At 40.0% G+C, this 26,684-nt stretch overlaps 1 protein-coding gene across 4 annotated transcripts in view; it reads right to left on the reverse strand.

Annotated features, from left to right (window-relative positions):
• The window catches only part of TTC28 (tetratricopeptide repeat domain 28), a 578,341-nt gene that overhangs the window by 388,984 nt on the left and 162,673 nt on the right, over nucleotides 1-26,684 (reverse strand). For 2 of the 4 annotated variants that reach the window (XM_061385223.1, XM_061385222.1), the window contains exon 1: nucleotides 17,249-22,816. The exons of the other annotated variants lie outside the window; for them this stretch is intronic. In XM_061385223.1, the coding sequence (XP_061241207.1) occupies nucleotides 17,249-17,275 (27 nt within the window). In that variant the 5' untranslated portion in view covers nucleotides 17,276-22,816. Of the gene's footprint in view, nucleotides 1-17,248; nucleotides 22,817-26,684 lie in introns of those variants that run through there. 4 annotated transcript variants of the gene reach the window in all.

Here is a 26,684-nt window from a genome sequence, read left to right on the forward strand (position 1 = left end):
AGTTAGCTCCTATCCATATGTTCCCCTTTCACAAACCTCCTGGATTAAATCAGTAAGGAATGGCTGCTGGCAGCTGTATGTCGTTCAATTTTGCTACCACTAAAGCATGTGAATATTTCATTGTTTAGGCATTGCAGAGACTCTCAGCAAACATTTACTCTGGGTTCTTGGATTAGAAGAACATTTGTGGTAGGCAAAAGGTAAATAATAAACCACAATGCTACTCAACCAGTGACCTAAAAACCTTTTGACATCTGACTCTATTGCTTACTAAATCACTGTGCATATAAACAAAGATTCAACCCTTTGTTTCTATTACCAATTATATTTCTAAAACATACTTCTTCAGTTATTTAGTTTATATAAAATAGGCTATAAAGTAAGGCACAATAGTTCAGTGACTTGTAAGCTAACATAAAAAGTATCAGAATATGAATTCATCTGTAACTGACTGACTACATACAGCTGGATGTGTCACAATATAAGCTGTAAGATCTCTGGTTTCCTCCAAAATAAGTCTATATGTAAGTTTCAACTCTAATGAAACGATATCCATGAATCTTCAGTCTGTGTCAGAAATGAAAACAAATTCAATATATTCAAGGGCACTTGCTGAATGCCTTGGACAGTCAAGTACTATATTGGGCACATGAGAGAAAATGAGTAAGAGCCTTTAGGAGGTGTAAATCTAGTGAGAGAAACAGATATAAACAAGCAATAAGCAATGAAGAATTAGCTCACTAAAGATTTGATCCAAGATAGTTCCTTCCTGATATGTTGTATGGCTGATACACTGTGTGTAACAAACACATGTTGAACAAAATGTACTAATCAATCAATTCACTGATCAACTGATCAAACAGCAAAAATTGTTCTAATAAGGGTTAAATCAGTGAAATGGGGGTCTCAGGGAGCCTCTTGGAGAGAAAGGCTTGAAGAAAGTTTTGAAGAACAAGTTCCATTTAGGCAAGCTGAGATGCAACAGAGTAAGGGAAACTTCCTCACTGAAACAACAGAGTCTAACGATATCTCCTTGGTCTCACTTTCCCCTGGGGTCTGTTCATGTCGATAGTGGCCGGCACCATCTCACTGGTACCAAGACATGTGTTGCGTTCCCCAACTTCAATAGGCACTTGGTAAACAACTGTTAAGCAAAAGACCCAACTAGTGAAAGCAGAGGAAAACAGTAACAAAATCTTCCTTTTGTCTCTTCGGTTGCAGCTAACAACATTCTCAAAAAGACTCAAAATGCCAAGGTTAAAAAAACTACGCACAGAATATTATTAATTAATTTAACTAATTCAATTAAATTGACTGACTCACACAGTCAACATTCTAAAGCTACCTTCTCATAGTTAGGTGGTTTGCCCCAGGAGTTGTATTCAGGTCATTCTAATTCCTAAACTAGCTACATTCTAACCCCAAAGCATCTCTACAGCTTCCCAAGTTTCTTTTCTTCTACATCCTAAGGCTACTTTGCTGTAAAGGGATCACTTGGGGATGCACCACACAGGAGCTAACCAGAATATTTTGACAAGGTTTAGGGCACACGCCCACTGTTAAGAGTCCTGTTCTATGCTACCTGGTTAAGACTAAGGTGAACAGACTCAATGACTCTCCTTGACCTCCCCTTAATCAAGCTCAGGAATGGCCTTTCATACCACCAGAGTTTCAAAAGAATGACAGCACTCCATCAAAAGAAGTTCAAACAATTGAGCAATTCATATCCTCATTCATGACTTAAAGACAGATTACTACAGTTCACACTGCTGTAGGCAGCATCACACTTAGCGACTCTTTTCATACCACCTCAAACTTATGGCCCCTTAAAAAGTCAGGAAGAGAAAATGTTTTCCCAGTTGTGAAACTGACCAAGGGAACTACACCCTCTTATCTAACTTTGTATTGTTAAAATTTTTTTTAGTCCTTTAATAACAAAGTGAAACCCTCATAATGTTTTTCAGGAAAAACAGTAGGGAAATGTTTTAAGTGCTGTAAAAAATTGAATGTGAGAAAAATAGCTTGGCACATAGCAATATGTTCGTATCTCCAGGAAAATGTTAAATCCAGGAACCTGATAAGGAGACTTTACTATGTCACATTTTAATAACATTTTATAACTTACAAGATAAGTTTTTGTTTTTACGTTCCGGCTGCTACCAGTATTTTTTCCTCACTTTTCTCTATCCCTATAATCTTCTCATTTTATTTCCTTCTCTTGCCTTCTTCTATTTCCTTCTAATTAATTTCAGCCATAAGAAAAGAATATTTCCATATTGACTATGTATATGAATTTTTATATCTAATCCAAAATACAGATATGTTAATAAAGCAGTTCCCAACACATATATTTTCATGTTATTTTAAAAAGAGGCCATACGTGGGAAATAACTAATTGAATAAAGGTAAAGAAGTCTCTCTTCTCCTCTTCATTCTTTCTTTTCTAATTATAGGACTTCTCAGAACCCTCACAATATGCCAAAGGAGATAATGTGGGTATACCTCTTCTAAATTTATTTAACCACAGATTTTTTTTCCTCTTCAGTGAATCCAGTGGAGTGCACTTTAAGAACTGTTTTCCTAAATTTAAAAAAAAAGGGAAAAAACTTAATATAGGCGTAATATATTCAAAAGGTGTACGTGTTGTAGGAAGGGGGAGGCCCCCCTACAGGGCCCCAAGAGCAGGCTCTTGTCTAACACTCAGAAAAGAACTGTCCAAGGAGACACGTGCTGGCAAAGCAAGAGATTTTATTGGGAAGGGCACGCGGGTGGAGAGCAGTAGGGTAAGGGAACCCAGGAAAACAGCTCTGCCGTGTGGCTTGCAGTCTCGGGTTTTATGGTGATGGGATTAGTTTCCGGGTGGTCTTTGGCCAATCATTTTAATTCAGAATCTCTCCTGGTGGCGCACACATCGCTCAGCAAAGATGGATGCCAGTGGGAAGGATTCTGGGAAGTGGACGGACATGCGGTGTCTCCTTTCCACCTTTCCTGAACTCTTCTGGGTGGTGGTGGCTTATTAGTTCTGTATTCTTTACCAGGATGTCCTGTCATAAAACAACTCATGTGAATGGTTACTATGGTGCCCGGCCAGGGTGGGTGGTTTTAATCAGTGTGCTTCTCCTAACAACTCCCCTCTGAGAGACTTCATACTCAAGATACTTTTTGGGAATTGGGGCGGAGGTCTCTTTCTCCTGAGTTCCCTTACCCTACCACTCTCCACCCGGGTGACCTTCCCAATAAAATCTCTTGCTTTGTCAGCACTGTCTCCTTGGACAATTCTTTTCCAAGTGTTAGACAAGTGTTTGCTCTTGGGGCCCTGTAGGGGGGCTTCCCCCTTCCTACAACATATGTATACTAATTTTTTTTAAAAAAAGAGGACATTATGCCATAAGGTCAAAAGCTGGGGGGGGGAGGACTGAGATAGCACTCATTTTATTAAGAATCCAACTGCAAAAACTAATCTACTTAGAGGTGAATATGTACAAAATGCATTAATCTTCCAGAAGTATTTAAGAGGAAATCAAGCTATGAACAACAATATGACAACATGAGAGTAATAAATGAAATACAAATGGGGAATTCCTTTACAATTAGTTTAGTTACCTTTAAGTCACTTCAGTAAAAATGAAAGGGTAGGTGGTAAGAAAGTCTGTACTACAGAAAATACGTGGTGGTTATTAACCTAGACAACTTCCACACATAGGTCAATGCTTAGCTCATCCCATCTCCTCTTCCTTCTTTCTCCTGATTTTCAGTGTTCCCACAGCACTCTATATATGGTACTACTGTTATCATATTGTATTGAAGTAATTTATTTTCTCATCTAACTTCCTGTCTAGACTGTAAGCTCCTTGAGAATGGGGTTTATATGATATCTGAATCTAACACTTCATAAATTACTAGAGTGTTTATAGTTAGTAAATTAATTGATTCTCTCAAATTCAATAATTACTACCTTAATTAGCAAACATTCATAAGGATTAACTGAATATCTGAAATTTTGGAATAATAATACCATTAAGTATTACTGATTTTTCCTCTCCATGGTATAAAGAGCCAGCATGTGGTACACCCCAGGCCCTCAATAAGTGCATATTGAAATAATTATTCAATCAACTGACCCCAAGTTTTGACTACAAGTTTAGGCCTTAGTGGAGGGGATAGGATACCTAGAAGCTGCTGTACTTAAGCCTGACTTCTGACTGCTGCTGAGCACTGCACATGGCAGCAGGAGAGACAGAAATTTCAGCACTAAGGCACCATTCTCAGCTCACTGCAGCCAAAAGAAATTCCTCTAAGAGGTAAAGAAACAGGTGCTACTTGAAAAGCTCCGAATTTTATAAAGCCACCACAAAAGCTCTAAAGACTGAAACCACTCTTTTTTTTTTTTTGTAGACAATCACAGCCTAAAAAGGAGTTAACTTCCTATACTGAGCACCTTTGTCACCTACGCAGACATATGTCCATCATTTCTTTTTCAATATCCTTTCCAATTAATTATATTCTAGTATAAGCCCATTCTTCCCACTCCAGTTTTCTCTGTCTTAACTACACACACGTTATCTTTCCCAGATGGTATAATTAAATATATTAAAAAGTAGTCAGAATTCTGTCTTCACAAAAATGCCCAGAGATAACAGCATTCCTTTAAAGCTACAGCAATTACCCATCAGCCTAAAGGCCATCTAAAGCTTAAAATCTTCAGGGAATAGCATGACAGGAGAATGCACAAAATATGAGTCAAAGACTCTCTTCACCTTCCAGACTCTGATTTTGGAAGTTTATTCTCCTAGTAGAACTGTATTATTCTTTCACAATTTACTTAGGGTAGATATATAAGTTCTTTCCAACAAGAGCTCTGGAATACAATTTTTTTTTTTAAGTAAAGACTGCTTAACAGAAATTCCAACAGAAATGTGAATTAAAGGGGTAATTTCCGATGTAGTGAAAAGCTGTAATGTCCATTCAAACTAATGAAGGCACACAGCATTAATCTCCTAAAAAGATTCAAATACTATGAGTAGCGCAATTCTATTTCTTGGTAGGAATAAATTAAGATGATTTCCCTTACAGAAATTGCCATAATTACAAGTAATTATCTTGTACTCTCTAAATTTACCACTATAGCACATTCTGCAAATATCATTCCCATCAAATACTTTATTTGGAAATACAGGAGAGACTGTTGTTTTATGAATTGTGCTACAGGCCTCAAACTGATTGTTTAACAGTTCTACATAATATGTGTAGTAAAGAGATGACATTCTAAAGTTGGAAAGACTTGGAATTCCAAATTTATGATATTCCTATCATCAGGTAACTTATACTACCCAAAGGATTACAAACAAAATGAGAATGGCAAACGTTCAAAGATACACTTGAGTCAAATGCGGACTTATGCATGAAACAAAGAGGAGAATCATTCTGATATACATAGAGCAATCATGAAAAACATGTAAACAGTTGCTGCAGTATTTATAAAAATCCTTGCAGAGCCAAATAAAATCCCATCGTTTACAACCTACTCAGTTGTTCATTTCCCTTTAATAAGAAAGGGTGAGAAAAAGCAGTTACTCATCGAGCATTGTGAGGAGAAGAAGCATGTGAAAACCTAATTCCCCATCTTTGGGGCCAATTACTGTCTGGATTTCAGCTGGCATTTGAAATCTATTCTCCAGCCAAACTGGGATGCCTTACCATGCTGTAAAAACATGCTGAGAGCTTGCCTCTCCCTTCATTATTCTTGTTGCCTGGAATTGTCTCCTCGTCCTCCTCTGGCAAGCCCACCAAGTCTAACTGAAACGCCAACCCACCATGCAAACTCTCTTGATTGACTAATTCCTACCCCAAACTTCAAACCCTTCCCCTTCTCACCAACTCAGCTGTGTCCTCGCCTCTTAGTTACTTTCTCTGGTGATGCTTAACATCTGCCACCTCACATTTTAGACATTTGTGCACATGTCATATCCTCCCTTCTACAGGAAATGTATTTTATTCATATTTGTATCTCAAACAGCTTTAATAAATGCTTACTAATTTGATCATTTAAAAGAAATTTTATTTTTAATATTATTATTGAAATTACCGCTAGAAGGGCTTTGTTGTGGCTGTTGTTTAGTTACTAAGTCACATCCGACTTTTTTGTGACCCCTATGGACTGCAGCCCAACAGTCCTCTGTCCATGGGATTTCCCAGGCAAGAATATTGGAGTGGGTTGCCATTTCCTTCTCCAGAGGATCTTCCCGACCCAGGGATCGAATCCACATCTCCTGCACTGGCAGGCCGATTCTTTACAGAAAGAGCTACAGAGTCCATTAAGAAAACATACTTTTTTAAACTCTGAAATAATATCTGGTTTTATTTAATCAAAAATTGAACATTTGTATAATTAGCGTTTAAAACTCATCCACAGTAATATTATAATCTCTGTGCCTATCAATCTTCCCTAGTTTATCTGGTCAGTGTGTGCGTGCTAAGTCACTGCAGTAGTGTCTGACTCTTTGTGACACTATGGACTGCAGCTCACCAGCCTCCTGTGTCCATGAGGTTCTCCTGGCAAGAATACTGGAGTGGGTTGCCATTTCCTACTCCACGAGGTCTTCCCAACCCAGGACTGAACCCAAGTCTCTTACATCTCCTGCACTGGCAGGTGGGTGCTCTACCACTGACACCCCCTGGGAAGCCCATATTTAGTCAGTATAAACGCTAATTATATTTGCATACATAAATACACATAATAGCTCAGTTGGTAAAGAATCCACCTACAATGCAGAAGACCCCAGGTTGATTCCTGGGCTGGGAAGATCCACTGGAGAGGAGATAGGCTACCCACTCCAGTATTCTTGGGCTTCCCTTGTGGCTCAGCTGGTAAAGAATCTGCCTGCAATGCGGGAGACCTGGATTCGATCCCTGGGTTGGAAAGATCCCCTGGAGAAGGGAAAGGCAAACCCACTCCAGTATTCTGGCCTGGAGAATGCCATGGACTGTATAATCCATGCAGGCACAAAGAGTCAGACACAACTGAGCAACTTTCACTTTCAATAACTTATCATTTAAGATCCTTCCTGAGGCTGGTCAATCTGTTAAAGTAAGAGTTTTTACATTTAAATTTTAAACCAAAAAAATAAGGAAACCTACTCACTTTTTCCACATTTTACACTATTTTAATCAACTTCTCAATGTCAGTAGTATATTCTATATTTATAATTTAAAAATTAGCTCTAGGGATTTTACATTCTCATTCATCCTTAATCCAGAATGACAGAGTACAATGTATATCAATATTATGAATCCACTTTTAAAAATTGTCACAGAATTCTGTTCAAATTAATACAGATAGTTTACTCACAGTTATACTAGAAACGCTGGTTCCAAAATAGCCCAATTCTTCTAAATTGTTTGTTTCATGACCACTATAAATGGTAAAGCATTTATATGGTTCATTAAAATTTCTTGAGAACCACAGCTATCATCAGAAATAATCAGAAGAGTGACAAGAATATTCTGATATGATTTATTATCAACGAGGTCTATTTCAAATTTGTGGAAACCTACATAAAGTGTTTTACTTTTCAAATAAGTTATTCTGTCTTTATGGATAGTGATCATTAATTTTTCTTCCCTTATGCTTGGTCCTTTGTGTCATCTACTCTCACCTAGAGCTGGTCATAACCTTAAAATTACAAAGTACATGGAGTTTGTGGTCAACAACCTCTCTCCATTTCCACTCTCAGCATCTTTTTCTCCTGTTCTTCCTGGATGCTACCCGCTACTTCTTTTTCACTCAGGATCCCCTCAAAGTGACCCCATACTCCAACTCAAAACAGGTCTCTCAGTGACCAGGAATTGCACCACGCCAGGCCTCCCTGTCCATCACCAACTCCCGGAGTTCACCGAAACTCATGTCCATTGAGTCAGTGATACCATCCAGCCATCTCATCCTCTGTCGTCCCCTTCTCCTCCTGCCCCCAATCCCTCCCAGCATCAGGGTCTTTTCCAATGAGTCAACTCTTCGCATGAGGTGGCCAAAGTACTGGAGTTTCAGCTTTAGCATCAGTCCTTCCAAGGAACACCCAGGACTGATCTCCTTTAGAATGGACTGACTGGATCTCCTTGAAGTCCAAGGGACACTGAAGAGTCTTCCCCAACACCACAGTTCAAAAGCATCAATTCTTTGGCACTCAGCTTTCTTCACAGTCCAACTATCACATCCATAATGACCACTGGAAAAACCAGAGCCTTGACTAGATGGACCTTTGTTGGCAAAGTAATGTCTCTGCTTTTGAATAACATGGCATTTATCAAATCATTCAAAATGTTTTTCAGTCCCTGTGACCAAGCATCCTCAAAAGTATCTAACTCAGTATTCAACAGAATAACAAATTCTCACTTACCAAAAGGTCATTTATTAATCACCTAAAGTATCTCAAACACTGCCTAAAACCAGAAATTATTAAAAAAAAAAAAAATCTAAGTAGTCAAAATATAAAATCACAGTTCATACTCTCAAGTTCAATACTCATAAGACAAACCATCATTCAGAGGTTACTTACTTTAATTTCAGTCACAAGTTAAGGCTGTTAGCTGCGTTTCTCACCCACCACAGATAGGAAACAAATACATAAAACAAAATTGTAAGAGGTAGGCACAGGGCAGCAGCGTTACTTTGGGCAACATGGAAAGAAAGGTAAAAATCACACAAAGACATCATAAAAGTATTTTAAAAGAAATAAAAAAGCAGTCTGGGGTCATTCAGTATAGGAACAAATAGTTCTATATTCCTTAAAAGCTATCCTATAGTAGTGCTACATTATGACAACGTAGAATAATTCATGCTTGTGATAATAATCCTGAGTAATCTGGAAAAGCTTAGTACCTTCTGTTTAAGAAGATAGAAAATTTCATATTAAAGAATGGTTGAAATTTAACAAGGGCTGGCAGTTAATGAATTAAGTTTGAGCTAACAAGAAATTCACAAGAACCCCACAGTTAAATAATAGCATAGTGATTTTTCATGGAAACTACGGTGACTACAGAATATTAAAATTCATAATTAATCCCTCAAACTTATTTTAGTCTTAATTTCAGTATTTATCACCAACACTCCTAACCTATCAAATACTAACTGAACCAAAGTAAATTTGTAGTTTTATAGGTAAAAGGTGGTGAAACATCAGCAATTTCACATGCTTCAATCTAATATATTCACCAAAATTAATAACAATATAGTAGGCTGCATTTATCTTTTATTTCTCCAGCCCACCCTCTGTTGGAAAAAACGAATTATTAAATAATAAAGTTGCAAAGTCCACCAAAATGACCATGAGTCCGCTACCACTCACTATGACATTCTCTTTCCACTCCTCAAAAACAAATTTATTTCCAAAACTACTTGATAGATCTGGGCTTAAGCATTTCAGTTTTTCACAGATAATCGTGATTTAACATAATCCTAAAAATGAGTATGTGGATTTCCATATGTTCATTTATAAATATTTAAAATATAAAACATGCTTAACAATTGTCAGAGCAATGAAGTAATGAACCAGATAAATATAACAGGTACTCAAGGTTTTTAGTTATATAAAACAAGTTGGCATTCAATCTGTTTTTAGGTTCAAATATTGTTATTTTGATTTTCCATAAAACAAGGAACATCTATTTATATATTGGACCAGTCAAAATAAGAAATCACTTATCAACTTTGAAAAACCCAATCTCTAATCTAATAAATGTTGTTATGCCAATATAGGATATGTTATCCTAAGATGCACAACAAAATTTCCTTGTAGCTTTCTTCCTTCCCTACTCCCACTATTATCTTTCAAGGTTTAAGTCTACATATATCTGAGTGTTTAGGAGAGTACGTATCCAAACACAAAGAGTTCCCACCATGACCTGCTAGTTTCCAACTCCACTTTGTCCCTGTTCCAAATGGTAACTACTCTCTAACTCAAAATTACCTCAAAATCTGTTTCCACAAGCCTTAATCTCCCAATGTGCTATAAATCCAAAATATTACCTCCCCCAAAGTAAGTAATGCTGGAAATACAGGTATTCATGAATGGACATTAGCTTACACAACTGGACATAAGCTATAGAAATTTCAGCCTTTCATAGTCCAAACTGAGAAACATCTACCAGCAAAAAGCTTATGTGCAGCTGACAACTGACATTGTTTATTGCAGGTACTCAGGTACTTTCTCCAGAAATGCTAAGTTTATTACACTGAAGGTGTAAACCAAAGGATACAATTTTATGTTTTTCCTAACAATACATGCTAAAAGAATAGAATACTCAAAATAACAAAGGTCCCTCCAACAGAATGAATAACAAACTGTTGAAAAAGGAATATAGTTAGAGGGCTCGATCATGTGAGAATATTCCTCTTAGCTACAAAAATCTAAAAGGGGAGACTAATAAGAAAGTTCAGGACAAAAGATTCATATATATCCCAAAAATGACAGTTAAATGATATAATTTTTATAGCTTTCAATAAAACTACATGGTTTAGCACATCAATAAAAGCAAAGTCTTAAGAGACATACATTGTTATTAATGACATAATGAATTCACTGCGGAAGCTAAGGCTGACAAGGCCAGCCGGGATTTCAGGTTTTCTCTTGCTTCTGCTGTGTTTTCCACAGCATGTCATCTCTGTGACTGACTAGCAAAATGAAGGTGGCTGCTGGAGCCTTTTCTTGAAGTTGGGCCAATTAAACTCTGTAGCCGCTCACACTGGCAATGTTTACTGGCTAGCTCCTGAACAGTAAAGGTGCCAAATCAGATTTCCTCATCACTGACTTCCTTCACTTCTTATCAAGTCTATCAGCTATTTCCAGCTACTCCAATGTCCCTGGAAGTAGTTTTCTATTGATGACCATTTTCCCACCAGTTTTACAAGATCAAAAACATTTCAGGCTGAAGGGAATAAAGATTTACTCTGGTAGTTTACAGCCATGGTGTTGCTCCATTGGTATCTTGTGACCCAGTTGTAAGATGTTATAATTTCATGCAAAGATGGGCACAAAAAAAGGACAGAAACGGCAAGGACCTAATAGAGCAGAAGAGATTAAGAAGAGGTGGCAAGAATACACAGAAGAATTAAACAAAAAAGGTCTTAATGACCCAGATAACCACAATGGTGTGGTCACTCACCTAGAGCCAGACATCCTGGAATACGAAGTCAAGTGGGCCTTAGGAAGCATCACTATGAACAAACCTAGTAGAGGTGATAGAATTCAGTTGAGCTATTTCAAATTCTAAAAGATGATGCTGTGAAAGTGCTGCACTCAATATGTCAGCAAATTTGGAAAACTTGGCAGTGGCCACAGGACTGGAAAAGGTCAGTTTTTATTCCAATCCCAAACAAAGGCAATACCAGAGAATGCTCAAACTATCGCACAACTGAGCTCATTTCAGATGCTAGCAAGGTCATGTTCAAAATTCTTCAAGCTAAGATTCAACAGTACATGAACCGAGAACTTCCAGATGTAAGGGTTAGATTTAGAAAAGGCAGAGGAACCAGAGATCAAATTGCCAACATTCACTGGATCATAGAAGAATCACGGGAATTCCAAAAAACATCTACTTCTGCTTCACTGACTACACTAAGCATCTGACTGTGGATCACAACAAACTATGGAAAATTCTAAAACAGATGGGAATACCAGACCACCTCAGTTACCTTCTGAGAAACCTGTATGCGGGTCAAGAAGTGACAGTTAGAATCTGTCATGGAACAACAAACTGGTTCAAAATTGGGAAAGGAATATGTCAAGGCTATATATTGTCACCCTGAGTATTTAACTTATATGCAGAGTACATCATGGGAAATACCAGGCTGGACAACTCACAAGTTGGAATCAAGATTGCCAGGTATGCAGATGATACTACCCTTATGGCAGAAAGCGAAGGGGAACTAAAGAGCCTCTTGATGAAAGTGAAAGAGAAAAGTGAAAAAGCTGGTTTAAAACTCAACATTTAAAAAACTAAGATCATGGCATCTGGTCCCATCATTTCATGGGAAATAGATGGGGGAAAAAATGGAAACCGTGGCAGGTTTTATTTTCTTGGGATCCAAAATCACTGCAGATGGTGATTGCAGCCATGAAATTAAAAGACGCTTGCTCCTTGGAAGAAAAGCTATGACCAACCTAGAGAGCATATTAAAAAGCAGAGACATCACTTTGCCAACAAAGGTCCCTATAGTCAAAGTCCCTATAGTTTTTCCAGTAGTCATATACAGATGTGAGAGTTGGACCATTAAGAGCACTGAAGAATTGATGCTTTGAAACTGTGGTGCTGGAGAAGACCTGAGAGTTCCTTGGACAGCAAGGAGATCAAACCAGTCCATCCTAAAGGAAATGAGTCCTGAATATTCATTGGACGGACTGATGCTGAAGCCAAAGCTCCAATACTTTGGCCACCTGATGTGAAGAGCCATCTCATTGGAAAAGACCCTAATGCCATGAAAGACTGAGGCCAGGAGGAGAAGGGGGCGACAGAGGACGAGATGGTTATATATCATCACAACTCAATGGAAATGAGTTTGGGCAAACTCCAGGAGACAGTAGAGGACAGGGAAGCCTGGCATGCTGCAGTCCATGGGGTTCCAAAGAGTCACACACAACTGAGCAACTGAATAACAACAACTAGACAAAAGAGAGACATCACAGAATGTTAAGGAGAATAATACGTGTATTTCTTTAAATAATTATTCTAGAAGAAGAAAGAAGGAAAGTCAGAGGAAAAAAGAGACAAGAAAAAGAAAACTCATTAGGATGTCATTTGCAATATATCCAGCAAGTGACAATGAGGCATTTGACTCTAACAGTGAGGAGTCAGATGTCAAAGATTAAATGACACGCCCAAGGACACAAGTCATGGGAACTGCCAGAACCAAAACCTAGGTCTCTAGGTTGCACTGATCCAGGAATGATGTATAGAACAGATCTGCAGAAAGACCTTTATCATGAAATTTCTAAGACTTCTCTTTAAAACTGCTTTGGTCACAATGCTTATTTTTAAGTTCAATTTTATATTATAAACAAACTGTGGTCCAAAATGAAAATGATAATATCAACTAGCACAGCATTTAGGCAGGTAACTAAGTAAAATTTAGTATGCTGCTGCTGCTGCTGCTAAGTCACTTCAGTCGTGTCCGACTCTGTGCAACCCCAGAGACGGCAGCCCAACAGGCTCCCCCGTCCCTGGGATTCTCCAGGCAAGAACACTGGAGTGGGTTGCCATTTCCTTCTCCAATGCATAAAAGTGAAAAGTGAAAGTGAAGTTGCTCAGTCGACTTAGCAAAAGCGATCGCTTAGCGATCCCATGGACTGCAGCCCACCAGGCTCCTCCGTCCATGGGATTTTCCAGGCAAGAATACTGGAGTGGGGTGCCATTGCCTTCTCCAAAATTTAGTATAGTTGTATTAAAATTTGAAGCTGAGCTTTCTAATCTAAAAACAAAATACTTCATTATAGAAAAAGTGCAGGGATTTGAAATACGATTTTTTTGGTAAAAGTAATAAGCTATTTCAAGACACAAATTTATGGGAAGCAATCCTTATAAGTGAGCTTTGAAATAAGCTTTTTAAATGAAGCCCTATCAGAGAAGTCATTTAAGAAGCCAGATTCACATTATATTAATGTGACAAGTATAATAAGATAAATACATCATATGATTCTCAAATGACATAATGTAGCTTATGTGACATATTCCTATTAATGATCTTTTATTATGTGTGAACAGTAAAATAACATTAGATAAGCAATGAAAAAACCCAATCAGTAGCAGCTTTCCTGAAGGTTTTGACTGCAGTCTTATTTACACAGTGTTATCTGATACTAATCCTTGGATTTTAAAGAGCAAAAATCACTTCAGAATTGTAAACAAACATGTTCCTATGAGATGATCATTTTAATTACTATCATTTCTGCAAATACAAGATAGAAATAAGGTGCTGCATGATCGCCTCTTAAGGTGAAAACAGGGGAAAACAGATTCTGCCAGGCCAATAAGGTTATGTTAATAAAAGAATCGTGACCCTGGATCCGAGCCTAGTCCACAGAGCCTGATAGTGTGTCTTAACAATGACTACTATGGAACCTGTGTGGAAAGTGTAGCTGTCCCCTCCCTGGTATTGTCTACGAAAGATCAGAAGTGAGTGTCAAAACATTGTTGTTTTCTTTAATAATCCACTACAGTCTAATACCTATAAGCCAAATGAAATATTTTGAACTTTTTTACATTTAAAGATCATACGACCCTAAAAACAGATACAAGTTTTACAAAGCAATATTTCTTATTTACTTTTACGTCAAATAAATATCTACTGAGCAACTGTATTATCCTTGGCACCAAAAAAAGAGGTGTGAAGTATTGTTTCTAAACTCAAGGAACTTGAGAGGCTGATTTTAAAAAAGGTGGGGGGAGGGGTGGTTTACTATCAGTAAAGCACAATCTATCTAAAAGAGCATAGATTTTAAATGCTCCAGGAATTCAGAAGTAGATGAAATCACTGTTTCTTCAAGAAGGGGAGGGAAGAAGAGCATCTTGGTGGTAGTATCCAGAAGTGAGGGAGCAAAGCTACAGCTAACTAAGCTCCTCACTGGTCCTGAGGGCGGAACATGATTAATCATGTTCTGGTGGTTTCTTTGTGAAAAAAAAGGTAGCAGACCCTAATTGAATACTCCAAAGCCCACATCTTGAATTGTAGTATTTACTTAAACCCAGCAAATAAGCAGAGGAAAGAAGAGTAAAGAGCTCCCTTTCAATCATATACCCTAGCTGCATGCACAGTTAGAAACAAAGAAACTTAGAACCTATGGTCATGGTCTTACGGTGAGCCCAGAATTTACAAAAGCCAGCACTGGCAGTGGCTGACAGGGCACCATGACAGCAAGTTAGCAACCAATCCTAGCCATGAGGCCCAGCTACACCCAGTGCTGCTTGGATCAGTATTCGACTGCTGAACGTCCTAGCTTTGCTGAATCACATCAATGTAGTATCACTCTGCATGTGTGGCATAAATGGCTTTTATGAAACAGTTTGACAAAACACATGGCACGTGACTGTAGCACCACAAACATGTTAGCATACCCAGCCGGAGACCACGGCAGTGACTGAATCTGTGAGTATTCTTGCAGGTGTAAAAAATAAAAATAATCTTTGTAAAGAATTATTTGTGGCCTCTAGGAGTTGAATATTCTTTCAAGGAAGCTTCCGTTTCCAATGTAGAAGAAGCAACAAGAACTGTTCTCCAGCCACCTCCAAATAATCACACAGTATTTGATAGCTCAGCTTATTTTTTAATCTTCCATGAACTCTGTAGAATTTTATCTGGATCCTTATAACATGATGATTTGGGATTATGAATGCAGTGAATAAACACAACCTTCTGGTATAGCAATTTAAGTAACACAGAGTGAGTAAATACTTCAGAGTGAATCCTAACACTTGAAACAGAATCTTCCAGAGCCCAGAAATCCACCTGACTGCCAAGAATAATACTTCCGTGGTTCAAGCAATACCAGTACCCAGAGGGGTTTCCACAGACATAACCACATAAGTTACTGCGTACTGGGTAAAATAGAAAAAACAGACATTTATGAATGTATATTTTGCAGACATTTTAAAAGTACTCATAAATATACAATTTACAAATACAGAAGAAATTGAAGGGAGGGCTCTAGGAATACACAGCATATGTTTGAATTGCTTGATCATATCATTTCTTCTATGGGTTTTCCTCACCCTACTCTGATTTTTATAGGTCAGGAGTGGGGGGGGAAGATGCATGGATCTCTTATCTAAAATACATGAAATCAATCTCACTGAAAGAAGCTCTATGATAAGAACTAATATATGAGAGATTCTGACTTCAGGATGAGGTAGAAATGACTTCGTTTCAGATAGCAAATTAGATAGCAAAGAAAACCTTTCAATTCACCAGGATATATTGAAGCAGTGTTTGTTAGATTTTCTAGCAATAAAACAAATGCACAATATCTTCTCATGCATTTCACACAATTTCCATTTCAGCTCTGATGTAAAACATGGTATCACACATCATGCCACAAAGAAAGAAGTCAGTTTAGCTAGTTCAAGTAAAACGCCAGGCAGCTGCTAACAGAGACAGGTCATGGCTGGGGAGGCACACAGCACATACAGTTCACTATGTTTTCCCTCAGAAGAATGTCAATAAAAACCAGGCCAAATTAGGTATTGGGCGGGGGGCGGGGGGGGGGGGGGCGCGCGGGGGAGGAGTCCTGCTATGCAGTGAACCAGTGCGTTCACCTAACAGCACCAGACAAGTTAGCAAAACGGAGCCCTAGCCAAAGCTACAGCCGCCAACAACTTGAAGAAAGCTGTCTTTCTCCCTGAATGTCCTGGGGTAGCGACCAGTCCCACATTTAGAAACGTTATTTCTGGGGCCAATAGCAATTTATTTTGATAGAACCACTGGATTTTTTTTTTCGTGAGTTCTCAACAAAGGAGCCATATTAGGAAATAATCTCGCAAAAAGCAAAGTGCCCCCTCCCCTTCTTCCCCGCGATCGATGCACACACACCCGTGCAGGCTGCCACGCAAAGACACACGCCCGTGACAATGGCTGGCGTGTTCACTCGCGCTGGCCCACGCGGCCGCCTGGAGCCCCGCGGGTAGAAGGCCCAGCCGGCCGGCCCCAGGCGCTCAGGCTGGAGGCCCCGCGGCCCCGCTGCCCGGGAACCAGCTGCTGGGCGGTTGTGCTGGGGATGCTCGCCCCCCAGCGGGGCCCTGGGGAAGCGGCTGCCAGCGGCTCAGAGCCTATTAACCCCTGGGGGAAGTAGGTGCTACAACACCCACCTGCGGGGACATTGGAGTGTGTCGGGAACACAACCCCAAATGGTTCCCCGCAGACGAGGCGCCACCGAGTTCTTAGACCCTGGCAGCTCCTGGCTGGCTCCGGCAAAGCTAATCGTGTTGCTAGCTCCACCGGGTTTCTAAAGCAAAGGGATGTTTCTGAGCTGTCACCCCTGAGAGTCCAGAAATACCAAGAAGGAAAAACTTAAAGAGGGCAGTGGACGCAGATCAGACTTGGTAACTCGTCCCTAAGGAACTGGCCTAAGTCCCAAAGGGACAGAGCTATTTGGACCTGCCCGTCCAGCAAACTATGGAAGGGGTGGAAGGACCCGAGGGCAGCCGCCCCCTGTCACCCCTCCCTGGGTCGGGCACCAGGGCCCCGTCCCCACTCCGGGACACTTACCTTCTTCCGGGGCTGCCATTTCATCATATTTGTACAGCCGATATGTGGAACATCAAGATGCTGGCTGGGGGCTGGGGGCAGATGCAGGGCAGCGGCGACTCCAAGTCATGCTGCCTCCCTCCCACCCCCTAATTCTTTCCCATATTCACCGCGAAGGGAAAGAGCCCAGGAGAGTCCAGTCTTTTCGCCTTCAGTTCAATGAAGTATCCCCAAACCAGGAACACGCTCCCCACGGGGCTAGGAAGTCCCAGCAGCAACCAGCGTACTCCAGCCAGAGCGGAGCATTTTCCCCTCGGGCCAGCGCCCGCAAAAGGAGCCTGCAGCAAGGGGTCTCCAAGCCGGCGCAGAGACCCTCCCTCAGAGAAGAGCCGGAGAACGCAAGCTGCTACAGAAACCCAGTCGGGTTCCTGCCATCCAAACCCCTTTTGACGAATTCTCCTCTTCTCAAAAAAAGATTAGACAAGCAAGCAAACCCTCACACGCAGCCTGGAGCAATTCCCAAAATTCTGAGTGTATTTCTCGTTTGTAAAATTTAGCAAAGAAAATTCCAAAGATCTGTAATCAGAGCTTCTTTACGCTGTTTTCTCTTCCTTCTTGGATAACTTGGGGAAAGGATCTACCCTTCCCGAAATGTCTACCTTCCCTTAACACTGTAAATAGGAAAACTTGGTTTGTGTGTTTAGATTTTTTTTTTTTTTTTTAATTCCCAAGAACCTTAGTGGGGAAAGGCTGGAAGGAAATCCTGCAAGAACCCAACTCCACAGCTCAGTCTGCACTAATGACTTCCTTCCCTTCAGTGCGAGCACAGCCTGCCCAGCTCCAGCCACACAGAGCAAATGGTTTCTGGGTCTTAGTGCCACGACATCTGCTACATAGCAAAAAGTAAAGCATACAGTTTCAGAGGCACCTCACAGCTCCCAAGGAATCAGAACCAGAAGAGAACTACAGAAGCAGGAGACCATTTCAAAAGATCTTGATTTGTGAGTTATATCAAGAGGAAAAAAGAAATAGAAAAGGTTTCTAGACCAAAGGGCTATATAATCTAAAAGTGTGACTTAAAGGAAAAAGATTTAAGGTATTTGACAAGATTAAAATTTTAATCAAAAGTTGACTCTGCTTCTCTAAATTTAGCACTGATTTTATTATTGCTATCAAGATTAAGTTTCATGCAGCATCTGTAAAATGATTCCATCCTACTTAAGGAGATACATCTCCAAATACAAAATACAATGTAATTCTATTATTTGTCATCCAACATATCTAGTAATTCTTATCACCATGAGGCTACTTTGATAGATGGGAATTAATGGGTAATGTAAGCTACTAGAATACTAACTGATATACATAATAAAAACAACTGATGTACCATCACTCCATTGTTCCAACCACGTTTAACGTATTACTCTCAAAGCTCTATAATATAATGCATTGGCAGGACTGACTGATGGGAATGATTATAAGCAGATTGGATACTAACAATATCAGATACAAATGTCATTAAAATACCCAAAACAGTTAATTAAAACAAATTATTTTTGTCTTTTTTTCTAAGCCTGGGTCTGAAATCTGATGGTGAAATCATTATCTTTAAAAAAAAATAATATCAGCAATTACAGCTGAAGGAAGAAGCACTAGTGCTCAAGCCATAATCTGCATCACAGGTACACAGCAGCCTCACTGCTCTGCTCAATAAAACTACTAAGTGCCTATGATGGAAGCACCTATTATTTGCCAGCCCCTGTTCCAGACACTAGAAATATGAGTAAGAGGCTGTCCCTGCTCTTAAAATTACATACTGCAGGCTGGAGTCACAAATAACACCAATACTCTGTATATGTTCTAACATCCAAATCATTCTTCACAGCTTAACGTGGATATCTTACTAACACGGAAGTTCAATAAACTCCAAACCAATTCATTAATCTTCCCCCAAATCAGTTTCTCTTCCCAACTTTCCTGTATCTGTCCATAGCACTGTTATTCTTCTAGGATCACAAACTAAAACTTTAATTAACATCATTCCTATGTCTATCACCAAGTCCTTTCACTTCCGTCTTAGACATTGCTTTCAAATTCCTGCTGCTGATATCTGAGGTCAGAGCCTCACAAAACAAACATATATTAAGTCTCAACAGGGTGCAAAACATCATATAGGATAGAAAGGTATAAAACTAAGTCCCTACACTAGAAGAAGTTAAAAGAAGTTAGGACAGAGCTGAAGACCTATAAGAAGACAACCAGACATTTGCCTTGGTCAGTTAAACAAATGAGTTACGTGGTTAACAGCATTCCAAGAGACAGAAGAAGAAACCACTTTCAACAGGGATGGCCAAGGACGATGTGACAAAGGAATCTGAAACAGAAACTCAGAGGAGATACAACTCATTCTAGAGCCAAAAGCCAAGGTCCTTATCACAGGCAGTAATGCTCTTCAGAATCACAGAACTCACCTCCTAAGTAGGAGAGACTCTCTCAGACCCTGCCATACTGGCCACCTCACTGTCCCCTGAATATATCAAGCACCCTCTTCCTGAACCACTCTTCCCCCAAATACCTTCTTGGATCTCACCCTCAGTTCCTTCAGTTCAAATATCATATTAGAAAAGCTGTCTTTCATCATCCCTTCTAAAACAATAGCACTATGACCCACATACTGTTACTGTCTCTCTTCCTTGGGCTGCTACAGTTACTTCATAGGCCTTATGGCATATATTTAGAGTTTATTTATTTAATGTCTTATATCCCCAAGAATGTAAGTTACAATGGAGCAGGAACTTTGTCATAAAATCAACACCCAGTGAACAGTGCCTGATACAAATGTCAATAAATATTTGTTGAATGAAATAATTTAAGAAAAGGACAAATAGTGTGAGCAAAGGAGGCAAGCCTATGTAAGATGTAGTCAAGATACAAAATATATCAATCTGCCTAAAATTAAGGCTTAAGTATGAGAATGTTAGAGGCAGAATGTTTCTTGTTCAGCTCTGTAATCCTCAGGGGCCAGCATAGTGCCTGGCACAGCAGAGGTGCTCAATATTTATGGGATAAAAGAATGAAGGGAGGGTAGAGATTGAATGATGAATGAATAAAATTTCATTCCATTCCATATAAAGTAAAAGATACTTTGGCAAGGTACGTTGGAACCAAATGGTAGGGAAGAATGTAAGGCAAACAAATCTGGACTTTATCCTGTAGGAGGCAGAGCATTAAACGTATTAACAGTGGTCAAGAGGCACACTGAAGCAATATTTTTAAGCAATCTAACAAAATATTAACCATGACTTTATGAGGCTGCTTTGTATATAAACCTTTAGATTTTTAAATTATGTGCATAGTTAAAATGTTTATAATGATCTTTTGACAGATATCAAAACTGAAATCACAGGAATTAACCGACCTTTTCAATGCCACGGGGCAAGTCAATGGTAATGGAAGGATTAGAATCCAGGGCTTATAAACCAACACCTGAGTAATGGAGGCAGGAACCTACAATTGCTTAGGGGTCAGAATAAAAGTTTCTATTTTTTGCTCTGCCTCTGACTTGCTATACAACAAAAATTTTCAGAAGGGCAAGGCAGGTGACATGAATAAATGAAACAGGTGTAAGATAAGAGGGAACTGTAAGGCTTATAAATCCGGAGAAAGATAAATCATGAAAAAGAAGGAGTTACAACATAACACTAGTCAATTGATGTCATACAGGAATATCAGTCCAACGATGCCAGATGCTCTAAATTTTCATGAGAAGCTAAAATTTTCCTGATTTTAACTGTTTGCTCAAAAGTTTTAAAGCATCCTAACAGGCCAAACAAAACATGCCTGTAGGTCTAAATTCCATCTGCAAGTCATAATTTGTGACTGTGGATTTAACTACTCAAGGTTTCACTTTCCCATATGTAAATTAAGAGACCTTCACAGTCCCTAATCTATGGGGTGGTTTTCTGAGGGCATCTGTAAATCCATATGCATACTACACCTGGTCTGTGGACTGAGGCGCTCAGATGCTGCCCCATGCTCAGATGTTACTGGACTTAGTAAATTAAGACAGTTATTTAAATTGGCAGAGGGGGGCTCTGAGAACAGTGGATTGTAACAGGAAAGGTGACAGAGATATTTATGTTTCGATAGAAAAACATAATCAGTCTAAAACTTCAAGGTGATACAAGGTTTCAGTTGGTTTTCAATTTTTTAGGTATGCCTCCTTTGGGTTACTTATTTGTATGGTATTTCTTCCCCCACTGACTGGTGAGTGTTTTGGCTTTCATTTAGTCGGTGCCACTTGACAGAAGAATCCCATGGACAGAGGAGCCTGGCAGGCTACACAGTCCGTAAGGCTGCACAGAGCCAGACACAACTGAAGCGACTTACCACAACACAGCATTCAATAGAGGACCATTACCTATAAGCCTATAAATATGAATATACTCTTAAATCATATTGCTTTTTGTCTTTGTGCCTTTATTTATTTTGCTTAATCCAAACTGATTTAGTAATTATACCTGAAATATTTATAGAATTACTATCATACCAGCATACCTTCTCCTTTGGAAATTACTTATATAGAGCTACCAAGATAACACAACTCAGTGTAGCTTATTGTTTGAAAGATCCAGTGTCAAACAGTAAGATCACAATTTCTCAGATACGCAGCTACTAAAAGGCATCTGTACAACTCCAGTTTTTAACACAGCACTTTGCAAATCACTTACCTAAAAGCAGATACTGTAAAACAGTCTATTAAAATAGTGTTTTCTTCAATAACTACTTGACTATTCAAATGTGAACAAAAGCAAGAAAGAGGAAATGAATGGCGAAAACACACCTTTTTTCATTGTTGTGAATTTCTTCAAGATTTCCTAAAGAGTGATATGTCTGACACTGATCACAGGGTAAATGCCTGGAAAAGCTAGTCTCATAGTTATTTACATTTACTGTGTTTTAGAATAATACACTCAATGTGAAACAGTATTTGGAAAATACATTAATTTTTTCCAAAGATCTCTAAACTACTTTCAAGTATCTAAAGAGACATTAGGAAAGTAAAGGGACAAAGGCAGAAGTATATTTGAGACCAAAAAATGTGGCCTCATTAGTAATGTGTGTGTGCTCAGTCACTCAGTTGTGTCTGACTCTCGGCAACTCCATGAAGCCTATCGGACTCCACAGAATTTTCCAGGCAAGAATACTGGTGCAGGTTACCATTTCCTACTTGAGGGAATTATCCCAACCCAGAAATTGAACCCACATCTCTTGCATCTCCTGACTGGCAGGCAGATTCTTTACCACTGTACCACCTGGGATGGAGAGGGCAATGGCACCCCACTCCACTACTCTTGCCTGGAAAATCCCAGGGATGGCGGAGCCTGGTGGGCTGCCGTCTCTGGGGTCACACAGAGTCGGACACAACTGAGCGTCTTAGCAGCAGCAGCAGCAGCAGCAGCAGCAGCAGCAGCAGCAGCAGCAGCAGCACCACCTGGGAAGCCAATCACTAGTAACATTTCACACAACTGGGTGCTTTCAGAATATTAAAGGCCTTGCTTTGCTTTTAAAAAAAAAAAAGACAGAGAGAGAGAGAACCTGTTATAGTAAGAATTCTGCCACACAACCAAGTAGATTTAGAACCATGTTCCCATTCCTTGGAAGTAAACTTCTCTACAACCTTCAGGGAGAATCACCTCTAACCTTAGCCACCTTGCTTCCTTCCACTATGTCAGACAGTGTCAGAGAAGCTGAAGCACAATCCTGTAAATTCAACACATACTGATGTAGGAGATAGATGGGCTCCAGGATAGACATTTACAACTGGCCTACTGTTCGCATTTCATGGGGCACATAGCAGTGGGCTTCAGGCTAGATACAAACTATTAGCATTTTGTGAGACAAGAGATGGTGGGCTCCAGTTGAAGCATTTACAATCAGCCTCCTATTTACTCTCTGAAATAGAAGTAACAACAGAAACAGGGTAAATAGCCAGTATTTGTCTCTTGTCAGCACTTTGAGGTAACAGTCATACAATAGTCAAGGTAATAGTCACAGCAAGGACAAAGAGGAGTAAAACCCTGTTTGAGTAAAGGATTAAAGGATCTCTGTTCCCCACTCTCTGGGGACAAGGGAAACACTACACATACACAGAAAGGCTCCCTATGGGTCAAAAGTCAAGGGATAACACCAGTCCATAATGAGTTGTGGTCCTCCCAGAAGCCTTCACTTTGATATCCACCTTGGCTGAGGGATGTGTGCCCATCCAGGGGAGGGTCCCAGCATACATCAGGTGTAGAGAAAGAAACCAGATTAATTGGCCTGAAAGAAGACAAAGACCTGGAAGAGCTGACTTACGTCAACGACTCACCGTATCGTTACTTCGCTCCTCCTCACTGGTGGGAAACCTACACTCTTCCTCTCCCGGTGTGCATCTCCACCTCGCTTCTGTCTTAACTCAGCATTTCTCTATGTGCTCTCTGACCTGTTGTTGTGCTGTGCCTCTAGTAATAAGCTTTGTACCTGCATTTATAGTTTCTGCCTCCATGATAGATGCACTTTTCACTGGGGGTAAAAATCCACAGAAAAATAGTTTCTAGCCTCCAGCCCTTTGCTGGTCTGGTGGCTAGGATTCCTGGTTCTCATCCAGACTATCCAGGTTCAATTCCTGGGCAGGGAACTAAGAGCTCACTTCACGCCATGGCTCATTGCTGCCTCACCAAGATCAGACTGAGTTCTCATTCTATACAAGGGACTCTACCAGGTACTATGAAAAGAGACAAAAATAAATCAGATAATTTTTGCCCTTAAGGACAGAGCAGTGTGGTGGAGGTTGAAGGAGAAGACAAGTACACAACTAATAAAAACAACAATAACAATAGCAGCTAACCCTTACTGATCTTGCCATTCATCTGACTTTAAGAATCCAAGCTCTTAGAGCAAGCTAAGTGCTAGAAGATGAAATAATTAAGGGCATATTCTCTCATTAAGACTCAGTTGAGTTCAGTCGCTCAGTCGTCTCCGACTCTTTGCAACCCCATGAATCGCAGCAAGCCAGGCCTCCTTGTCCATCACCAATTCCCGGAGTTCATCCAAACCCATGTCCGTTCAGTTGGTGACGCCATCCAGCCATCTCAGCCTCTGTCATCCCCTTCTCCCTCTGCCCCCAATCCCTCCCAGCATCAGAGTCTTTTCCAATGAGTCAACTCTTCACATGAGGTGTCCAAAGTACTGGAGTTTCAGCTTCAGCATCAGTCCTTCCAAAGAACACCCCAGGACTGATCTCCTTCAGAATGGACTGGTTGGATCTCCTTGCAGTCCAAGGGACTCTCAAGAGTCTTCTCCAACACCACAGTTCAAAAGCATCAATTCTTCGGTGTTCAGCCTTCTTCACAGTCCAACTCTCACATTCATACATGACCACTGGGAAAACCATAGCCTTGACTAGACGGACCTTTGTTGGCAAAGTAATGTCTCTGCTTTTGTTGGCATAGTAATGTCTATACTATCTAGGTTGGTCATAACTTTCCTTCCAAGGAGTAAGAGTCTTTTCATTTCATGGCTGCAATCACCATCTGCAATGATTCTGGAGCCCAAAAAAATAAAGTCTGACACTGTTTCCACTGTTTCCCCATCTATTTCCCATGAAGTGATGGGACCAGATGCCATGATCTTAGTTTTCTGAATGTTGAGCTTTAAGCCAACTATTTCACTCTCCACTTTCATCAAGAGGCTTTTGAGTTCCTCTTCACTTTCTGCCATAAGGGTGGTGTCATCTGCATATCTGGGGTTATTGATATTTCTCCAGGCAATCTTGATTCCAGCTTCTGCTTCTTCCAGCCCAGCATTTCTCATGATGTACTCTGCATATAAGTTAAATAAGCAGGGTGACAATATACAGCCTTGATGTACTCCTTTTCCTATTTGGAACCAGTCTGTTGTTTCATGTCTACTTCTAACTGTTGCTTCCTGACCTGCATATAGGTTTCCTCAAGAGGCAGGTCAGGTAGTCTGGTATTCCCATTTCTTTTAGAATTTTCCACAGTTTATTGTGATCCACACAGTCAAAGGCTTTGGCATAGTCAATAAAGCAGAAATAGATGTTTTTCTGGAACTCTCTTGCTTTTTCCATGATCCAGCGGATGTTGGCAATTTGATCTCTGGTTCCTCTGCCTTTTCTAAAACCAGCTTGAACATCAGGAAGTTCACGGTTCACGTATTGCTGAAGCCTGGCTTGGAGAATTTTGAGCATTACTTTAACAGGCAAATTTGGCCTTGGAATACGGAATGAAGTAGGGCAAAGGCTAACGGAGTTTTGCCAAGAGAATGCACTGGTCATAGCAAACACCCTCATTTAAGACTATGAGAGCCCTAAAGAGTAATTAATTCTGACTGTTGTAACTAAGAAAGGGTTTACTGGAGAGGTGGCACAGTGTCCTTTCAGCAAGCAGAGAAGAGGCTGGGGAAGGAATGTGCCAGACTGAAGGAACAGAGTGTAAGCCAAAACATGGAGGCATGAAAACATGGACCACATTAGTAAATCATCTTATTGATCTGAGACATATAACATGAGGCAAGGCATAGCGTACTTAAGGTTAGAGGGCTGTGAATGCTATTACCTTAACAATAATAACTATCATTTATTGAGTATGTACTAAGCACAGAAGTCTTTTATATGTATTATGTTTTTATTTGTTGATTCTTCTTAACACCTTTATGAGGAGGAACTATCATTATGTCCATTTTACAGAAGAGGAAATTAAGACTAATGGGTTAACTCCCAAAGAATTCCCAAAGAATCATGGCTAAAAGAAAGGAAACTAGAGTCAGATTCTCAACTCTCATTCTTAACTCCTGACTTAGAATACAAGGGTGAGCAGCACAGGTTCTTAATTAAGGCATCAGCAAATCTATCTGAGTTTCATGCCAACTCTGGAAGTATACTGTGAAGGACAGAAAAGCATATGAGAACAAAAAAGACAGGAAAGCCAAAGAAGTTTCTGTTGCAATAGCTCAGTAAGGGATGAAGAGGTCTTGAATCAGGGCAGCAGAAACAGAGAAAGGCCTTTCTTGAGAGACATTTCACAAGCAAAACATGGCCTAGGCTTCCGGGGTGGTTCAGATGGTAAAGAATCTCCCTACAATGCAGGAGACCCATGTTCGATCCCTGGGTTGGGAAGATCGCCTAGAGAAGGGAATGGCTACCCATTCCAGTATTCTTACCTGGAGAATTCCATGGACAGAGGAGCCTGGCAGGCTACAGTCCATGAGGTCACCAAGAGTCACACCAAGCAACTGAGTGGCTCACACACATACAACAACAACAGGAGGTTGTTACGTGAAAGAGACAGAGAAGGAAGGATTTAAAGATGATCCCTAAATTTTTCACCATCTTTTAGAAAAAGAGATACCCCCATTAACTAAGGTATGGATCACAGAAAGAACAGGTAGGTATTAA

This window comes from Bos javanicus, chromosome 17, assembly GCF_032452875.1.
Source record: "Bos javanicus breed banteng chromosome 17, ARS-OSU_banteng_1.0, whole genome shotgun sequence".
NCBI classification, from domain to species: Eukaryota; Metazoa; Chordata; class Mammalia; order Artiodactyla; family Bovidae; genus Bos; species Bos javanicus.